The 16,778-nt window shown below is 39.7% G+C and overlaps 1 protein-coding gene across 1 annotated transcript; it reads left to right on the top strand.

Moving 5' to 3' along the window:
* Window positions 1-556: 556 nt before the first annotated feature.
* LOC108114457 lies at window positions 557-15,774 on the top strand. The gene is made up of 6 exons (XM_017225458.2): window positions 557-740; window positions 12,198-12,416; window positions 12,749-13,588; window positions 13,700-13,857; window positions 13,916-14,699; window positions 14,760-15,774. The coding sequence occupies exons 2-6, from the start codon at window positions 12,335-12,337 to the stop codon at window positions 15,119-15,121; spliced, it is 2,226 nt and encodes a 741-aa protein (XP_017080947.1). The 5' UTR covers window positions 557-740; window positions 12,198-12,334; the 3' UTR covers window positions 15,122-15,774.
* Window positions 15,775-16,778: the final 1,004 nt, after the last annotated feature.

Raw genomic sequence — 16,778 nt, 5'->3', positions numbered from 1 at the left:
AGTCAATTAAAATCAAGCAAAACAACCATGAAAATAATATTAGTATTTATTTAGCGTACCCACCCCCCCGGCTGACAACTTATTAAGAACCTTTTAGTTATGCATATTAGGTCAATATTTTCTAGTTCATTAAGGAAATGGTCTGTAAGCCCGTCCGTCGATATGCATATGAGCCAGACCGAAAACACCCTCAGCTACAATGCACGTGTGTCTCTCTATTCGTGTGGTGTCCCCGAGGTTTTCCTTTGTGTAGGGGTGTTTCTATGCGAATGTGTGTGCCGGCGGCCTAAGGGTTGAAAATTCCAGACAGCCGAAAAAAAAAAACATAGAGAACATATCAGAAGCCGGGAAAATCTTGGCAAAAAGTAGCGGCAAAACAAAAATCATAGCAGAAATATAGGGCTAACCATTAGAGCCCGGCAGCTAAAAGTATGCAATGGTATTTTTTTCAACCGACTCTTAAGTCACAGTGGCGTCCCCAGCGAATAGAAAAGCCGGCAGACCGGAACAGCTGGGCGAGTATTCTCTGGGTTTTTGGTCTCCGGCCATTTAGTTTTCTTTCGAACGGCGAGGCGTTTGGACGCGCACGCGGATTACCAGTCGTTGGAAATATCAATGAAAAGTAATTGAAAATCGTGTCTCGAAATCACCCACGCCGGGAGCTTCTTTTTGACTTCAGGCAGCTGCCGCCAAAAAAATATATTTAAAATAAAAACAAAGTCGGCGACGCGCGCCTTTCGGTGTGTTTTCCCTTTTAGCCACTTACATATATACATAAAATAGTGTTTTGCCTTTGCTCTTCTGTTCTTTTTGAACTCGAAAAACTTATTTTCGTAGTCCAACCGTCGCTTTTCAGAAATTGCTGCGCGTTTAGTTTTTGGCGGCGTTGTCGCCTGTTGTTCTTGTCCCTGGCACAGTGTTGAATTTAAAATATTTTCATTTAATTTGAAAAATAAGCGAGAAAGAGAGAAATAAAAAAAGATACGATTAAATACGTTTTCGAATTCCCTGGCGACAGTTGGCCACATCTGAACAAGTGCCCGTGTTGTTAATTTATACAAGTCTATGTATGTGTGCGTTTGTCAGTGTGTTTGTGCGCTTTTTGGTTAATGGAGAACGTATATAAATAGCAAATAATAAAACCATAACAAACAAGAAGCTACGAATCGGTGATTAACTCAATAATTAGCCTAAGCAATTGCCAGAAGAACAGAAACATTATTGAGCGATTTTCGGATACTTTTATGGCAGTCCTGGCCATATCGAATGGAAATGTTATTAATATTTGCATTTTGAAAATGGCAATGTTAAGATTTGGTTGTGAATTTGTAATGGAAAAGAAAAGTTTTGAGAAAAGTTGGTGTTGGAAACTATACTACGTTCTGGAGAGAACTTCTTTGAGAACTTTCGTTTTGGATGTCTAAAATTTTACTGAAAACAACACTTGTATTGTTGATTTAAACCTAAAACCTCTTAAATAGGATATTATATGATACTGTATAAGTCTATATACTATATTCTTATTAATTATCATAAAACTTCCTACATATATACTAAAAACAGAATTGATTTTTACTTAACTTCTTAATACATCATAACTATTTTTTGGATATTTTAAAGGAACTTTAAATACAGTTCTTCTTAAGTCATATATATCCCTTAAATATCTTTTATAAATCCTCCAAAAAAACCTTCCTTAAAGCTTAGTCATCAATCATTTCGCACACCAAACCCACTGACACACTGAATCAAACCCACTCACAGCCGTGTGATGTCATCTGGTTTGGTGGCTTCTGCGGTCATCGGTGGCAGTCAAAAGACGAAATTAAAAGGGAAAATGATGTGACTTCGTTACCCGCCAAGGACTTCGTTTGCCTTCGGTCACGTGTTGCATTTGCCACCAAGGATTCTCGTGATTCTCGTTCCCTTGTGTTAGGGTCAGAAAAATGAAATCATCAGCTAGGAGAAGAGAAAAATCAATGAAATTGTAGGGAAACACAACGATAAAACAAAGTTTTTGGGTTGACTGACTGTAAAAGTGCAATTTTCGTGGCGACTCGCTGACGCTGAGACTGCCTGGCGACATGGCCCTGGCATATATATGAAACTATGAAAAGGACAATTGCTTAATGCACTATACCCTATCCCCTGCTCCATTATCCTTTTGTTTGTTACCCACACATAGACACTGTGCACTCGGGTAATTTAATCAGCAGAACGCTCAATTGACGCCAGGATAGTAGAGATAGGATAGTAACCTTGGTAACTGCAATTAAAGGGCCTGCGTGTGACCACTTTTTCCGCCCCCTAATACCAACTGCTGGGTTTCTGTATGGGGGAGGCGAGGCAGGCAGCAATTTGCTGTAATTTTTATTGACATTTTTATTTTCCACCCATGACGTTGGCAGCAGTGGCAGCCCACTTACCATGTTGCAACTGTTGCGTTTCCTTTTTAGCATTTGCAACCTTTTTTTCTTCTTTTTTTCCAGCCCATTTATGAAGTTTTTGCAGTGGCAGACGGGCCCCTTTTGAGCTTTTATTTTTATGGGAATGACCTAATAGTTGCTTAAATGGGTTTATGAGTTCAGCGACCAAGTGGTTAGTGGGAAGGTATTTCCCAAAATGGCCTTTTAACAAAAAGCAATTATCTAATTGATTCTTTAATTAAATTAGAGAGAGTTTATTTACATAATATAGCTACAAGAATCTTCATTCTTCTCTTTGCTTTATTTCAAATTCCCTCTAAATATTTTTTCTTATTTCATTTTGAGTACAAAAGTAGCATATCAAATTTCAAAATCAATCCTTTGTCCTTCTAGCAACTTTTTAAGTAGCTTAAAAAGAGACCCCAAGAATGAAATCTAAGAATGCAAGATGCTTATGTTTCCTTTTTCTCAAATGTATGTAAATCCTTCGACCCTTCTGCCAACCATTGACCCAAATACTTCCACATATTTCCAGATCTATCAATAAATTAAGCAATTTATCATCACCCTAACTTACCATAAAGTAGCCAAAAAAGTAACAAAGTTATGCGTGTGGGATTTCGACGAAAAAATACCGATGGGGTGAAAAACAAATGCCGGTACGCTGAGACGTAAATAAAAAGCAACCACCCCTTGGCAATAAAAGTGGGAAATCGGCATTAAAACACGCCGCCAGGCGTTGCCGTCAATCAAGCCAAAAATGAAATCTACGCCGAAAGAAGGTTAAGAAGCGCTGTTAGAGGAGTCAGGAAACCACCCCGAAAGGTGGATTGTGTTGGGAACCACCCTTAGGAAATCGTTAGACACCAACCCTAAGAAAGTCTAGAAATTTCAAGATATCTCCACCTTGCTAATGTCTTTTTGCCTTACTTTCCAGTTTTGTTTGCTGTTTTTTGATATATATATACCTACCTATATACCTACAAAAAGTAAGAAACAAAATATACACCCGCATCGTCTGTAGCTTGAACTTGAATTTTGCAGAAAGCCAAAACGAGTGGATGAGGTAGTGTGCCGATCTTTGCGGACAAAAACCCGACAAACAACTTCGGAGCTTAAAACCGGCAGACAACAAGACATTCTAATGGCAAACAATGGAGCTACACCAACACAAAAGCCCATCAATGGGCCAGAGGGGGGCACATAAAATATATATATAGGCGTTACCTACCTTATATTGGTATGGGTTTAATTTGAAACACAAAACCCAAAAACAAGCTTTAGATATAAAGCATTCGAGTGTGTCCGCCGTATATGACATCATTTTGGCGTCATCAGCGATAACCTCATCATGATCTTCCACTGATCAGATCTCTCTCTCTCTCTGTCTCTGCTGGTCTGTCAGTTTATTTGCCCTCGTATCGAAATTATGTTAGCTAAACTTAAATTCTGTGCTGAATTTTTCCAGAATTTCAAATTGCTCATATGTATAAAGTGAATGGCTATATGTTGTGGGTGATATTGTCGACATTTTGAGCTCATCCATTCGCACATCTGGTGAGGAATACTTTCAATATGCTGTGTGTGTTTTTTATATACAACGACATGGCATGTGGGCAAATAAACGGATCCCTAGTGACCAAAATAATCTGAAAGGAATAAATGAAATCATAAGAAAGGCAGGGAGAGGGGAAGACAGGAAGTAAACATTTAAGTTTTATTGTTGTTTTTTGGTTCATTAATTGTTTATGTTTGTTAATTTGGTTTATTTACAGTATTCTGATGTCACAAAATGGGAGCAGATATAGGGAATTTGTTTATTAGTTTTCAACTTTAAAATGTTGCTAAGAATCATTATGATTTTATAAGAAGAAGTTACGAAGCTTTCAAAAAGAACTTCTGCAAAGCATTTTGGCCACTCAATAAGTATTTCTTCAATAACCTTCACATCTTATTTATTTATGTTCTTTATATGTAGTTACCACTGTATTTAGTTTCTCTTTACATGCCCCAAACACTATTGCTTTATGTGTGTCAAAGCTTTAGCAAGATGCGGATGACTCAGAAATGTCGTCGCCTCCTTCAGGCTGTCTCAAAAGATATATATACCCAAAAATATCTATATATATATACTGTACCACAGAGAGCAAGATACTTTCAGGCTATTTCGGCAACTGTCATGGACCCCCTAGCATTTACAGTAGCCGCGTTGTTTGTTTTTATTTATGACGCACTACTATTTTGGCGGACCAACGAAACTGGGGCAAACTTTTGTTGATTCTGTTTTTTGGTTTTTTGGCAAGCAAGTCGTAGGGTTTGGGTCCTGCAAACATTACCATTAAGCTAGGCAGTTAAATGCCACAGAATTTCAATGTCAGACGGCGCCATTGTCAGGCAAAAGTCGACGAGAACTGCCCACGCCAAATAAAATAGGGATTATTTTCTGTGTCTTTTCTTGTGGTTGTCGCCGTCGTCTTTGTCGTTGTCGTAGACAGACAAAGGAAATGTTGTGAGGCAATCGAGAACATGTTCAAGTTAATGCTGCACATTCGAGGAAATGTTTTCCTGTTTACGAGTATCTGAAGCCGCTTGAATGACAGGCCAACGTCAAAGCCAACTTGTAGCTACAAATGTATCTTTGTATCTCCTTTTGCGGGCTGGCTGGCTGGCGCTCTTGGGGGCCGGTTTCCAGAATTGCATTTGCTGCCATTGAATTGGAAATCAAGTTTTGAGGAAATGTCTGCAGTGCGTGACTTGGTTGGCCAAAAGATCCTCTCTAGACTTGACTCCGGGTCGTGTCAGCGCCACTGGGCTGCCCTGACTTTGATTGCCAACTCCGAATTTGGCTTTCTGTTGTGGCCCCATATTGCGCCTGCGGCTGCGCAACACTGATGTCTCAATTGTCGGCGCCGTCACTTGAATTCTCTTTTCGGATAACGGCAATTAGCCCACTAAATAATTAATTGAAAACCGAAACTTAAAACCATTGCAATTACAATTCAATTAAATTCGAATTCCATGTCGTTCCAATGGCAAAAATTGCAAAAGTATTTTAAAAATATGTTAGAAAGCGGGAAAGAGGGGGTTGGCTGGCAGAAATATTTTCACGCTGCATTAAAGCGTTCCAAATGCATAGGAAAATACGAGGTTATATGCAAATATCTCATACACTGAGTCAGCAATCTTTGGGCATGATATCATTATTTGCTTGATGGTGGAAAATTGATTTAGAAAATCTGAAAGGCATGGACGTCCTTCATGACCAGTAGCTAGACTAATCATAAATTTTTCAGCATGAAATCATCAGTTATGGTCTCAAAAAGCTTTTGTCAAGTGGAAAAATCAATGAACTTTTTAATAATTTTTTGCTTTTGCAATACTTAGAAATTGATTAAGAAAACTCAAATAAAGCACGTTCTTATTGATAAGTAAATTAATACATTAGAACCTCTGAAGAGTGATTCAGTTTTAGCCTCAAGATGCTTTCCCCCTCTTCCTAGTCCACAATCTGAGTGCTAAAAAGTTTTTTAAATATAGATCGGCCCGAAAAATATTGCGTCAAAACAAACAGATGATGATGTCATCGAGGCATTGCTCCAAATATCTCTAGAGAAACGTAGACGATGGCTGTCTCTGGGGTCATGACACTAACAAATTGAAGCTGAAATAAGTTTCGGACAGTTTAATGGGTCTTGCTACATCATCGCTGACTATGGCACTGAAAATCAAACAGAATTAAATGAGAATATTTCATAATTTTCATTGCAATTTGAAAACCACCCACCTTGGCTGACCAATTTGGCAGACAGCTGGACTGGGCGGACAGGGAAAAACTGAGAAAAGAAACAAGTGATGTAAACAAAAGTGCATGAGGCGGCAACAAGTTGCAAGTTGCTGCCGGCCGGCGGCCCATTTGCATCCAAGTGGCTGGCTGGCTGACTGGCCTGGTTGGCCTCCACCTCTCACCACGAAAACAAGAATTTCAATTTTTCCCAGCAAATGCTTACCTAGAACATGTTCCATGTGCATTGGATTTTCCACATTGTGTGGCCTAAAAATAACAATCAAATTAAACTACTCCCCTTTGAAACTTTGAAGTTTAGAATTTCCATCTTGTTTATTAGGAGTACAGATTTAAAGTAAACAATTGTGGGAAATCCTTAAACACATTCGATGTCGATGAAAATTCTATAAGAATTTAATTCGAATAAAATACATTTATATTTCGGCAATCTGTTTGGTTTAGTTACTTTCTGGGTTTGTGGTCCATATTGAAACTGGATTCTCAAATCAAATATAAACAACAATAAATTCATGCTAGACTGAAATATTTATGAAATTTTTTTTGTATTTTTCTGCCCCCGGGCGGCAGAAAGACAGATTTTCTATTTGTGTGTGCGCGTCTCGCACTAATTGAGAGAATTTTCGCCATAAACTATGTGGAAATTATTTCTCCACTGGATTTGTTCATCTGCATAACTTAACCTCCCTGTCCTTCTCCCTTGTCGGAAAATTCGGAACTTGTCTAGTTTTTCCCCTCTTTGGCCCTAGCCCCTGGGGGAAATGTGACTTGCGTGTGGCTGCTCTATAAATTGCTCAATCATGGGCTCCGCTGGCTTTACATTTGCACATAAATTCTTGTTGGGCCTGTTGGAAATTTAACGAATTTTCCTATTCGGAAGCATGGAAAACATGAAGATCTCAAAGGGTCGGCTCACTATGACCACCCCCATGCACTTGCCCATGTGTTTTGACCCAATTTTCTTCAGCTTAATTAATTAGCCGGCAGCGAACATGGGCTAGCATATATAGAAGGTGCACTGGAGGGAAAGGGATTGGAAGTGGATTGCGTGTATCACCCGGTTAGGGGCGTGACCAAATAACCAAATAGCTCCTCAGGGGAGCCTTGTTATGTTGTTATTCTGTTAATGGGAATGCGTTTTTAAGTGCATTTCAGCCGATCGAAAGATGCTAAGTTGATTGTAATTTGCTTGAAGACAAGTGGGTGGAAGGAATATAAATAGACTTGAAGCGTATTTGTATATCGAGCACTAGACTACATGATTTAGGTATTCTGAAATGTAAGACTATGAAAAGTATAGTCTATATTCTATTCTCACCCTCATTAATACGTTTAAGCACCTTTTAATATATTAGATTTCTTCATAGCGATCTTAAGAGAGTGTAAAAATAATGATTAAAAATATTGGGAGGAATGAAAATTTAGTTGCTAATATACATCAGAATATATATAAGATATATTTATACTTATGATCTTTGTAGCTTCGTGTACTTCGTTAAGGCCCATCTGAGCTGGCAGCATTCCAGACGAGTTGTCAACACACGACTGTGAGTCAGGAAAATGTCTTTATGGCATATTTCCATAATGCACCGAGGGAATGGCAATGCCAAATGCAAATCTAGCATTTGAAAAGACCTCACACGAAAACAATGAAATCGTTGCACAATATCATTAATGGAGCCCTAACGGAAATGTGCCACATAAAGTATCGTCGCCAAGGTTTGTCCCGCAGGCGTGCAATGTGATTGCCTCACCTCAAAAACTCCCCTGACGAATTCATCAATAAGTCAGTCAGTCTATAGCTTTATAACTTACCCAATTGATTAACGGTGCGGCACTTTTCTACGTTCATTCAACTAGAGATTTGTGTGTGGGTCTATAGAGTGAGTGTAGGTCGTTCGAGTGCAATAGTAATGTGGAAAATAAACCAGAATTTCGCTACGTGACTGAAATGTAAACAAATAGAGAGCCCCAATTAACTGTAGAATATTACGATGAAAATACCAAATACGATACCAATACGATCAAATACCAAAACAAATCGATAAATATGTGCAAGAGAGAGGGGACTTTAAGCAGGCGAAACTGATTTGCGTATTGGGAAATTTATGCTGGCTAAATGTCAAAAGGCAATTGCCAAGAAATGTGCAAATTTACAAACGAAATTAACACTCAGTAAGCTCGAGTAAAATTGAAATGGAGAAAAACTTAATGTTGCATTTAGTAGATTTAAGTCATTAACAGTGCATTGACTGGCTGAAAAATCTGGCATAAATCCAGGCAAAAACAATAAATTTTCCTCACTTTCATTGGGACCTTTTCAAGAGTCTTTAGTCTAATGTCTAGACCTTCAAAGACGTTGCACTTGCCGTGGCAATCAACCTACGTTAGCTTTTGCCGCCCATGTTCGGATCCAAATTGTTGACACAGTTCGAATGGTGGCACAATTTATGCATTTTAAATGTTAATTAAAGCCCCGGCACAGTGCGCCCTGGCTACTATAGTTTGTATATCCATTCATAAATTTAAGCTAAATGCAAGCGGCCTTTGTTGCGGCTTTTCTATTATGCATTTTATTTTCTGTAGTCGTGTTACGCATAATTAAGCGGGCGGCTAGCTGTCTGAAGCAGTTTCCCCTCTCCCTTCTCTCTCTAAAAAAAATCTAAATAAAATTGACCCACAATGTGTGTTTCAGATATTAGATATCCAATAGCTAGGAGCTAACTTTTGCACTCAAGAAAAAATATTTGACAGCGCAAAAAACGTAAATTTTCAGCAGCCCGTTAAGGTGTTAAAATGTGTTGCGCAAACAATGAGAAAAGAAACAAAAACAAACAAACAAATGCAAAAAATCCAACCAATTCGATTTGCATAAGGCATGGGCAAATGTATTACCTCATTGTATTTCGATTTTCGGTCTCCAGCTTTGGCCTTATCACTAATTGACATTTACAAAGTGATTTAGTATGAAGCTGATAAACAGCAGAGGGTCAGGCTGATTGCTTTATGTTGTAATTAAATTTCTATTTTCGGTTACCTATGTACTGACACATTTGTACATAATTAACGAACCACTGGCGACGCCATCAAGTTCCTCACACAAAAAAAAGTAACAAACATGCACGCAGAGTTCTCACAGTGGGTTTTCATTTGGCAGCAGAAACAAAAGGCAGAGGCCAACCAAGCGGAAAAGTTGCAAGCGGGCGTGTGGCGAAAACCGAAAAAGAAAACTCGGATAATTTGCTCAGGCGGCAAAGCTGTCGATGGGGAAAGCAGATAGGAAAGGTATAAGGTTTTAAAAAGTTAAAAAATTATAAATAAATTTGAATGCTGAGAAGTTTGTAAGTAACATAACATAATACATAATATCAAGTTAATCAGATCATAAGTATAAAAGATCTTCCTAACATTTTTTATATAGACATACTTAGACTTTTTTGTGAAATAAGAAAACCAAGTAATGCAGTAAATCATCAGAAAATCTTTTAAAAGAGCAGGCAGAATATTTTTCATAAGATATGTGGGCGTCAAGGGCACTAAAAACGGAAAGATAACAAGATGGATTTATAAAAGCTTTAACATGATTTATTTTGGAAATATAAAAATCAAATCTTCTAGAGACTTGCCAGATGTTTGTCGCCTGTACAGATATATACATATTCTATGCTATATACAGTACGGTTAATTGTCAAATGCTTGGAGCTAGTTCCCTTAGATTCGAATGGCACCTCTTCCTCCGATCTCGGCCCACCCGAACACGCAATAGGAAAATGCCAGCCATTTTGGTTTACGTTGCTGTTTCTGTATGTTTTTCGTTTTTTGTTTTTATTTTTTTTTTGGAATTTCTGGGGCTAGCGCCGGCCAAAGTTTACCTTAGGTCATAAATAAGCGCACTGTGTCATAGGTAGTGCTCATGTGGGGCAATCACTGGGTAGTCCAGGCTGTGGAGCCCGGATTTGGATGGTTTTGTTTTGGGGGTTTTTAGTTTTTCTTTTTGGGTGTGTGCGTGCTGGGCGTATTGTCATTAAGTTGAAACTGAAGCTATATAGTTTTTTTTTCAGCCTTTTTGCTTTTGCTCGTCGGCTGGTTACTAATTTGAATTTTGGTCTCAAAGCCAGCGACATTTTTTATAGCTGCTCTCGTATTGTTTTTGTTATTATTTGGCTTACGTCATGCATTGCTGGTTTATTTGGCTTTTGTTTAGCAGTTTGACTTTTTTTTCAGTACCAAACCTCCGGCTAAATTCAATGCGATGCTAAGATAAGCCGGTAATATTTTGTGTTTTGTTTTTGTTAAACTCAATTTGTTGCAGCTTCATCCCACTGATAAGCCATCTATTTTTGTAAGATTACAGGGCATTTATAGATGACTCATTGGCCAGACTAAATATTATGTTTACTTATCAATTTGTGTTTGTGTTTCGCTTGGCCTTTGGCTTGGCTTTCGAGTTTTACATTATTGATTGACCCTCTAGCATTTAAAAGCTTAACAGTTTATAAATTGTATGTAAATCAGACCTTGGAGTTGATGTGATTCGTTCAATTAGCTGGTGGTTTCTCGTGGAGATTTTGCAGATGGATGCCCATCTGCCTGACCTTCCGTTCGTTTGGGTTGGGTTGAGTTTTTGTTTTTCTTCTTTTGGGGGCGTAGATCACACGCAGAGTCAGTCAAATGTTTCGCTTTTTCTGCCTTTTTGCTCGGGGTGATGTAATTTGCCTAGACGACAAGCCAAACAACCGGTTTTGCCACAAACTACTTAAATCTCGTTTCTCGCCATCTGAGTTCTCTCTCAGCTGGGCTGCGCAGTTCGGAAAATATGATAACCGTCTGGCACTTTCCTTTTCCTTTCCTTACACGTTGCCCACTGTCAATGCTGAGGAACAGATATCACTTTAAGTATCATCTTGCAAATTGCAATTCAGACAGGCGAAAGAGTGGGTTTCTTTTGCCTTCCTCACATGCGTTTTAGTTATTATCAAGCAATTTACTTGTCGAGTGGGTTTAATGCACTGTCTAGTGGTTGCATTAAGAATACAGGAGGGGTTGAATGAATAGCAGATCTGTAGTTACAATCAACTAAATTGAAATACAAGAATTAAGAAAATATTTTCTTCTCTTTGAAATCTTTGAGGAATTAATGAAGAATTGGTAACTATTTCACATATGCGGTGATTAATAATAACCTAAAGTACTATAACATTGACTGCACTTGTATGCATCACAATTTAACCCCTCCAGCATTCTCTCTTATCATAATCTTTAGCAAATAGTTTGCTGACGATTAAAGCTACAAACGTGCCATTGACAATTTCGTTGACAGTTAATTTAAATTTATGTCTAGGGCAGGCACAATATATATTTCATTACTGTTTTGTCGATGTTTGTTGTTGTCATTGTGTTCAATTACAGTGTTATTTTAGTTATGTTGTTATTGATGTTGTTGCTGCCCTGGCAGCCGCTGTGCTGTGCAATGGTGCGTATGTGTGTTATGAACGCCGACTGTGGCCTATTGCCTATTGACACTTGTTTATTTTTGACACCCCATTGTGACACGTATATATTTATATTTGTAATATCAGAGGGGCTCTCTGAATGAGCTTTTCGAATGATTTTCAGCAGCCTGTTGTGTTTGCCAGCCGATTATCATCGATGGGTGGTGGCATCAAATGGCTTGATTGCTTTTTGATATGCCCACAAATTGGACAGAGGCTAGCATCAAAATGTGTAGCATCCACATACTGATGGGTGCTCAAATAGTTTTTACAGCCTCTCATATCTTATTGTTTATTTGTGGTTTCAGTTGCTATTACTTACCGTTACTGGGTTTCTGTGACTTTTGCGGTTGCGTGAGGCTCTTGTACTCGTATTTCAATGTCGATTTGGTTGTCTTCTTTTGTCATCTAAGAAAATGTTAAAAAATATAAACAACTATTATTAACTTGTTCTTATTCTTGGTTTTTCATCTACAGTACCCATCGAGTTTAACATGAGCAACTGAGTCCCAACGAAACGAAGAGGAAATCGACGAGGAAGAACGAAACCCCCGAAAGGTGGCTTAATTACTGAGATTTTATACAGATAGTTTGTAGTAACCCGAATCGAGGCAATGGGTTTTATAGCCGAGCGCAAGCCGCGTGTCAACAAGACGTTGATATCGCTGAAGTTTGTGGTATTCTTTGTCATTACCGGTGAGTTAAAACAGATAGTAAATAATATTAAAGCGGGATCTTGTAGTGACGTGGCCAGAGTAACCAAGAGGGGTCATACCTACTAGTCTCAGCCACCTCTTCTTTAAAATATACTAATATACTCAATTAGAGCGTGAGAAAAAGGACGGTCACTCTAAGCGAGTTAGGCACCGCCAGAATCTCCTTAAAGGCGGGACTACGTATGTATTTTTCCGTTACTTTTATTTTTGCCACACTCAAGAAAGATCAATTGTAAATAATCAATATTATAATATATCAATTATTATTAATCAAATTTTCCTATATTAATCTAACTTAATTTTACTTTACAGGTCTCACAGCTTTGCATGTGCTGCATGCCACAAAGCCCCTGCTTCTGGGCCTGAACTTCTCGGAATACCGCACCATTACCATTTTGGCGCCATTTGTGTCCATTTTGGGTCCTTTGATCGCTGGTCCTTGGGCTGATCGTTTGGCTGCCAAAAATCCGAACACATTTGGAAGGACTCTGCGTGTCTTGACAGCCGTGTTCCTGCTGATCTCTGCCTTTATCTACGCTTTCCTGTTTGCTGTACCAGAAGTTACTAGGCGTGGGGAGATCCGTGAGCCACTGGTCAGCTTTGGCTGCGATGAAACTGGAGGATTTTTGTTCCAAGAGCGTTGTGGCTCAAACTCTAGTTGCAGCCGGTGGGATCAGAAGGAGGGCAAGATCAACCTGACGCGTTGCACCTACAGTTGCCAGAATCCCAAGCTCTACGAACCGCTCTATGTGGCTTGGTTAGCAGAGGTTCCTACACCAGCGCCTTCTACAGAGCAGAGTTCAGAGTTCGATTATGAGGATGAGGCCAGTACTGCGGTCACAGAAAGTCTGCGCACCAGGAGGGACTTGGAGAGCTCTGATGTAGCTGATAGTGCAGGTGTGGAGGCCATCAGTGGTGAGGCCCCTGTCCACCGATCCATCAGACAGGTCAAGAAGCCCCCCACCAAGGTCTACGTTCAGCCGCCGCATGTCTGCCTGACTCAGCGCAACCAGGATGGTGAGGATGTGGTGAAGCACTGTCATGCCTACACTGAAGACACCACCAGCGTGGTGATGGATGCTCTTATGGGTTCAGCTATCAGTCAGGAGGAGCACTATGATGACTATGAGGGATGGTGCCAGTATCCACTGGGTGAGTTAAATCGGAAATCTATACTTTTAACTACTTAAAATAGTTAAAACGTATGTTTTAGGTTTGATTTAAATATTAAAATGACCTGTAACTATGTTCTTTGGTTTTCAGAGGGCTTCCAGTGCCACATTCCCGCTGAGCAGGTGACTTACATGAAGGACTTCAAGCAGTACATGCAAAACGACAGCAACTGCAAGCCCATGATTGAGTGTCAGGTGGTGAATCCCTACCATGAGAAGAGTGTGCTCTCAGACAGCGAGTGTACCAATGTAAGGATTACTATTTTATTTTTTTTAATATTTTATACAATTTTAAAATCTATTTTAGACCACTGGCAGTGTTCAGGAAACCCTTGTGGGTTATACCACCATTCGACTGATTGGAGACATTTTCCCCATGGCTGCACTTACTCTCCTCAACACCGCAATTGTGATCGCTGTGCGTGAAACCTCAGAGGGCAGGGGAGAGGTGTGCCGCCAATATGTTTGGGGTGCCATTGGCTATGTGGTGCTCTTCTCGCCACTGGATCTGTTCTTCTTCCAAAACGAACCCAACCATGATGCTGCCCTGGTTGCTCTTATCATCTTCATCGTAAGCTTCGTTTTGGGTGCCGTAGTGCTGCTCTGTGCCTCTCAGATGCCTCTTAGTCCACCGGAGTGGTGGTGGCACACGAAGACCGGAATGCTGGTGGTTCCCATGTCAGCCATTCGTCGTTACAGTCCCGAGATCTTTGTGCTCACATTGGTATCCATTCTGTTCGGCACCTTCTGGAGCAGCATTCATAGCTACCTCCGTTGGACCTTCATTGATGCGAATGCCGTGTGCTATTCGGGTCTGATCCTCATCCTGGTTCTGTTCTTCAATGTGGACAAGTTCATCGAGTACTGTGGTCACTCGAATATCTTCATCGGTGGTTTGGCCATCTTTGTGATTAGATTTACCGCCTTGAGTGATGCCCAGACTGAGTGGTTGACTGTCATCATGGAGACCATTGAGCCGGCTGTTATTGGTTTGATTTGGATCACGATCATTTTGTATATGCGACATGCCATGCCAAGGAAACTGACTGCTACTGGACAGGCAATTGCTGTCTTGGCCTTCTTTGGATTGGGTAAGTGCCTCTAAGTTAAAATTTAATTTAGATACTAATATTAAAACATACTCTTTTCAGGCAAAGGCTTTGGCGCTCTGATTGGATTGGCTCGCGATGAGAGGAACCCCAAACTGGAGGCCTGGTCCTGCACCTACCAATGGCTGGCAATCGTAGCTTGCGTGGTGGCTTTGGTTTACTTTGGAATCTACAATCTAATCCTTGCTCCACGCTGCACTGCCAAGCCGCAGCACTCCGAGGAGTTGATCTCTGGATCGGCTTCCCAGAACTTTGGCAATACAGGAACCGGAAACGGTGCTGGCAATGGAACTGGAAACGGAAATGGAGCTGGAGCGTCACTGAATGGAAACGGAAATGGTAGCTACTCGCCACTGAGGGTTTACCACAACGAGAGGGGGAAGAAGGGACAGTTTAGGTACTAGGATGTAGGTGGGAAATCCAGAGATTAATGGATAATTTACTCTTTGCATGGATCACTAATGCTCCGCAGCTCTTTCTCTCAAAAATCGAGTGCGAATGATATTCTTAGGTTTTAAATGTGTACACCACGCCTCATCCTCCGCCACCAACCGCCCCCGCCCGCTTGAAGGCAACACTGCTAATAGTTTGTAATGCGTATTTTTGCTAAGTGTATACACCAGAAGGAGGAACAACAAAAAAAAAGAGAGGAAAAAACAAAATCAAAAAGAAAAACAAGAACTTTTTTTATATAAATCGCATGTAGAATTTATTTTATTTGTTATTTAATGCCAACTAAGCGAGTTCATAATTTTAATTAAATCGCAATGGGGAAGCTGACAACAATGGAAGAAAAAAAAAACAATGAAAACAACAAAAAGCCCAACAAAATCATCATTTGGCCGAATTTAATTGCAACAATAGCCATGGATAGAGCAAAAGCAATAACGACTTCCCCGGGACAGCACGTCGTTCTCTTTACAACGTTACAAAAATGAAGGCATCAATTTTTAATGAAACATTTGCGTGATTTTACTAAGCATAATATATATGATGATGCACTATAAGCATATAAATGTAACAATAAAACAGAAAATGTAATTATACAAAAATATAATTAATGGTAATTAAATGTTTTCAAATTAAGCGTAATAACTGCTGAAGAGGTTTTTGTTATGGGTTAAACCAGGAAATGGCAATGCCAACACGGAAAATGAAATTATGGTAAATGAGGAAGTAATTTGGCCCTTAATACACGTTATAATCTCATCATGATATCAACTTAAGTTAATAACAGTTTCTTTTTCTATGATGGAGCGCCATCTACATTTGGCTTTTGCTGCCGAAAAAAAACTGTCTTAGACAACGACTTTTAGAGGGAAACTTTTTGGAAAAGCTGGGTTATCATTTTCCTAGAGCTTTCCCCTGCTAAGCTTTTCTTTTGATCCAAAGCTATTGTCTTTAAATCCCACGCCTTTCTTAATTATTTACTTTTTTTCGCCGCGATTTGCAATTTATGAGTCCCATGAATTGCATTTACTCAGCCAATGACGTAGCGTAAATATTTTGCCAGCACTTGGCTGGCCAATATATGAGTCCTTGTGTGTGGAAAGGCGAAGACAAGGGCCGCAGGATGGCGGCCTCTTGACCCCGAAGGATGTTGCCTGGCTGCTAATAGCCCCAAAACTTAAGAGCAGAAAGGGCAGTATCACGGGGAGAAAATATGTATAAAATTAACTATAATTATGAAAATATATAAATTATTAATTTTAAATTCATTTTTAGATTTAGTTTAAAGAACTATTTTAGACTAAAAATGTGTTTATTTATTTTGATTTTTAAGGTTAAAAGTCCTTCCAATTTTCTCTTAGTGCAGTTAGCTCCAAGGAAGAAAGCCAGTGACAGTGTCCACTTAACCGAAAGTAAGTAAACACACACAGGCGAACAATCGCGCACACACACACATACTCACACCCCCTTTGGCTATTTACTTGTGTGTACATATTTAGTTGCATAAAAGGAGTAATAAGTGCGGATTTTATGATGCGACGCGACACACAGACGTACACAGACTCAGCGTGACTCGATTGCCTTCCCCTTGAGCTCTCGACATGCGTCTGC

Source organism: Drosophila eugracilis, unplaced genomic scaffold (assembly GCF_018153835.1).
Source record: "Drosophila eugracilis isolate 14026-0451.02 unplaced genomic scaffold, ASM1815383v1 contig_2154, whole genome shotgun sequence".
In the NCBI taxonomy this organism is placed as follows: domain Eukaryota; kingdom Metazoa; phylum Arthropoda; class Insecta; order Diptera; family Drosophilidae; genus Drosophila; species Drosophila eugracilis.
This window is presented reverse-complemented; position numbering and strand designations above follow the sequence as displayed.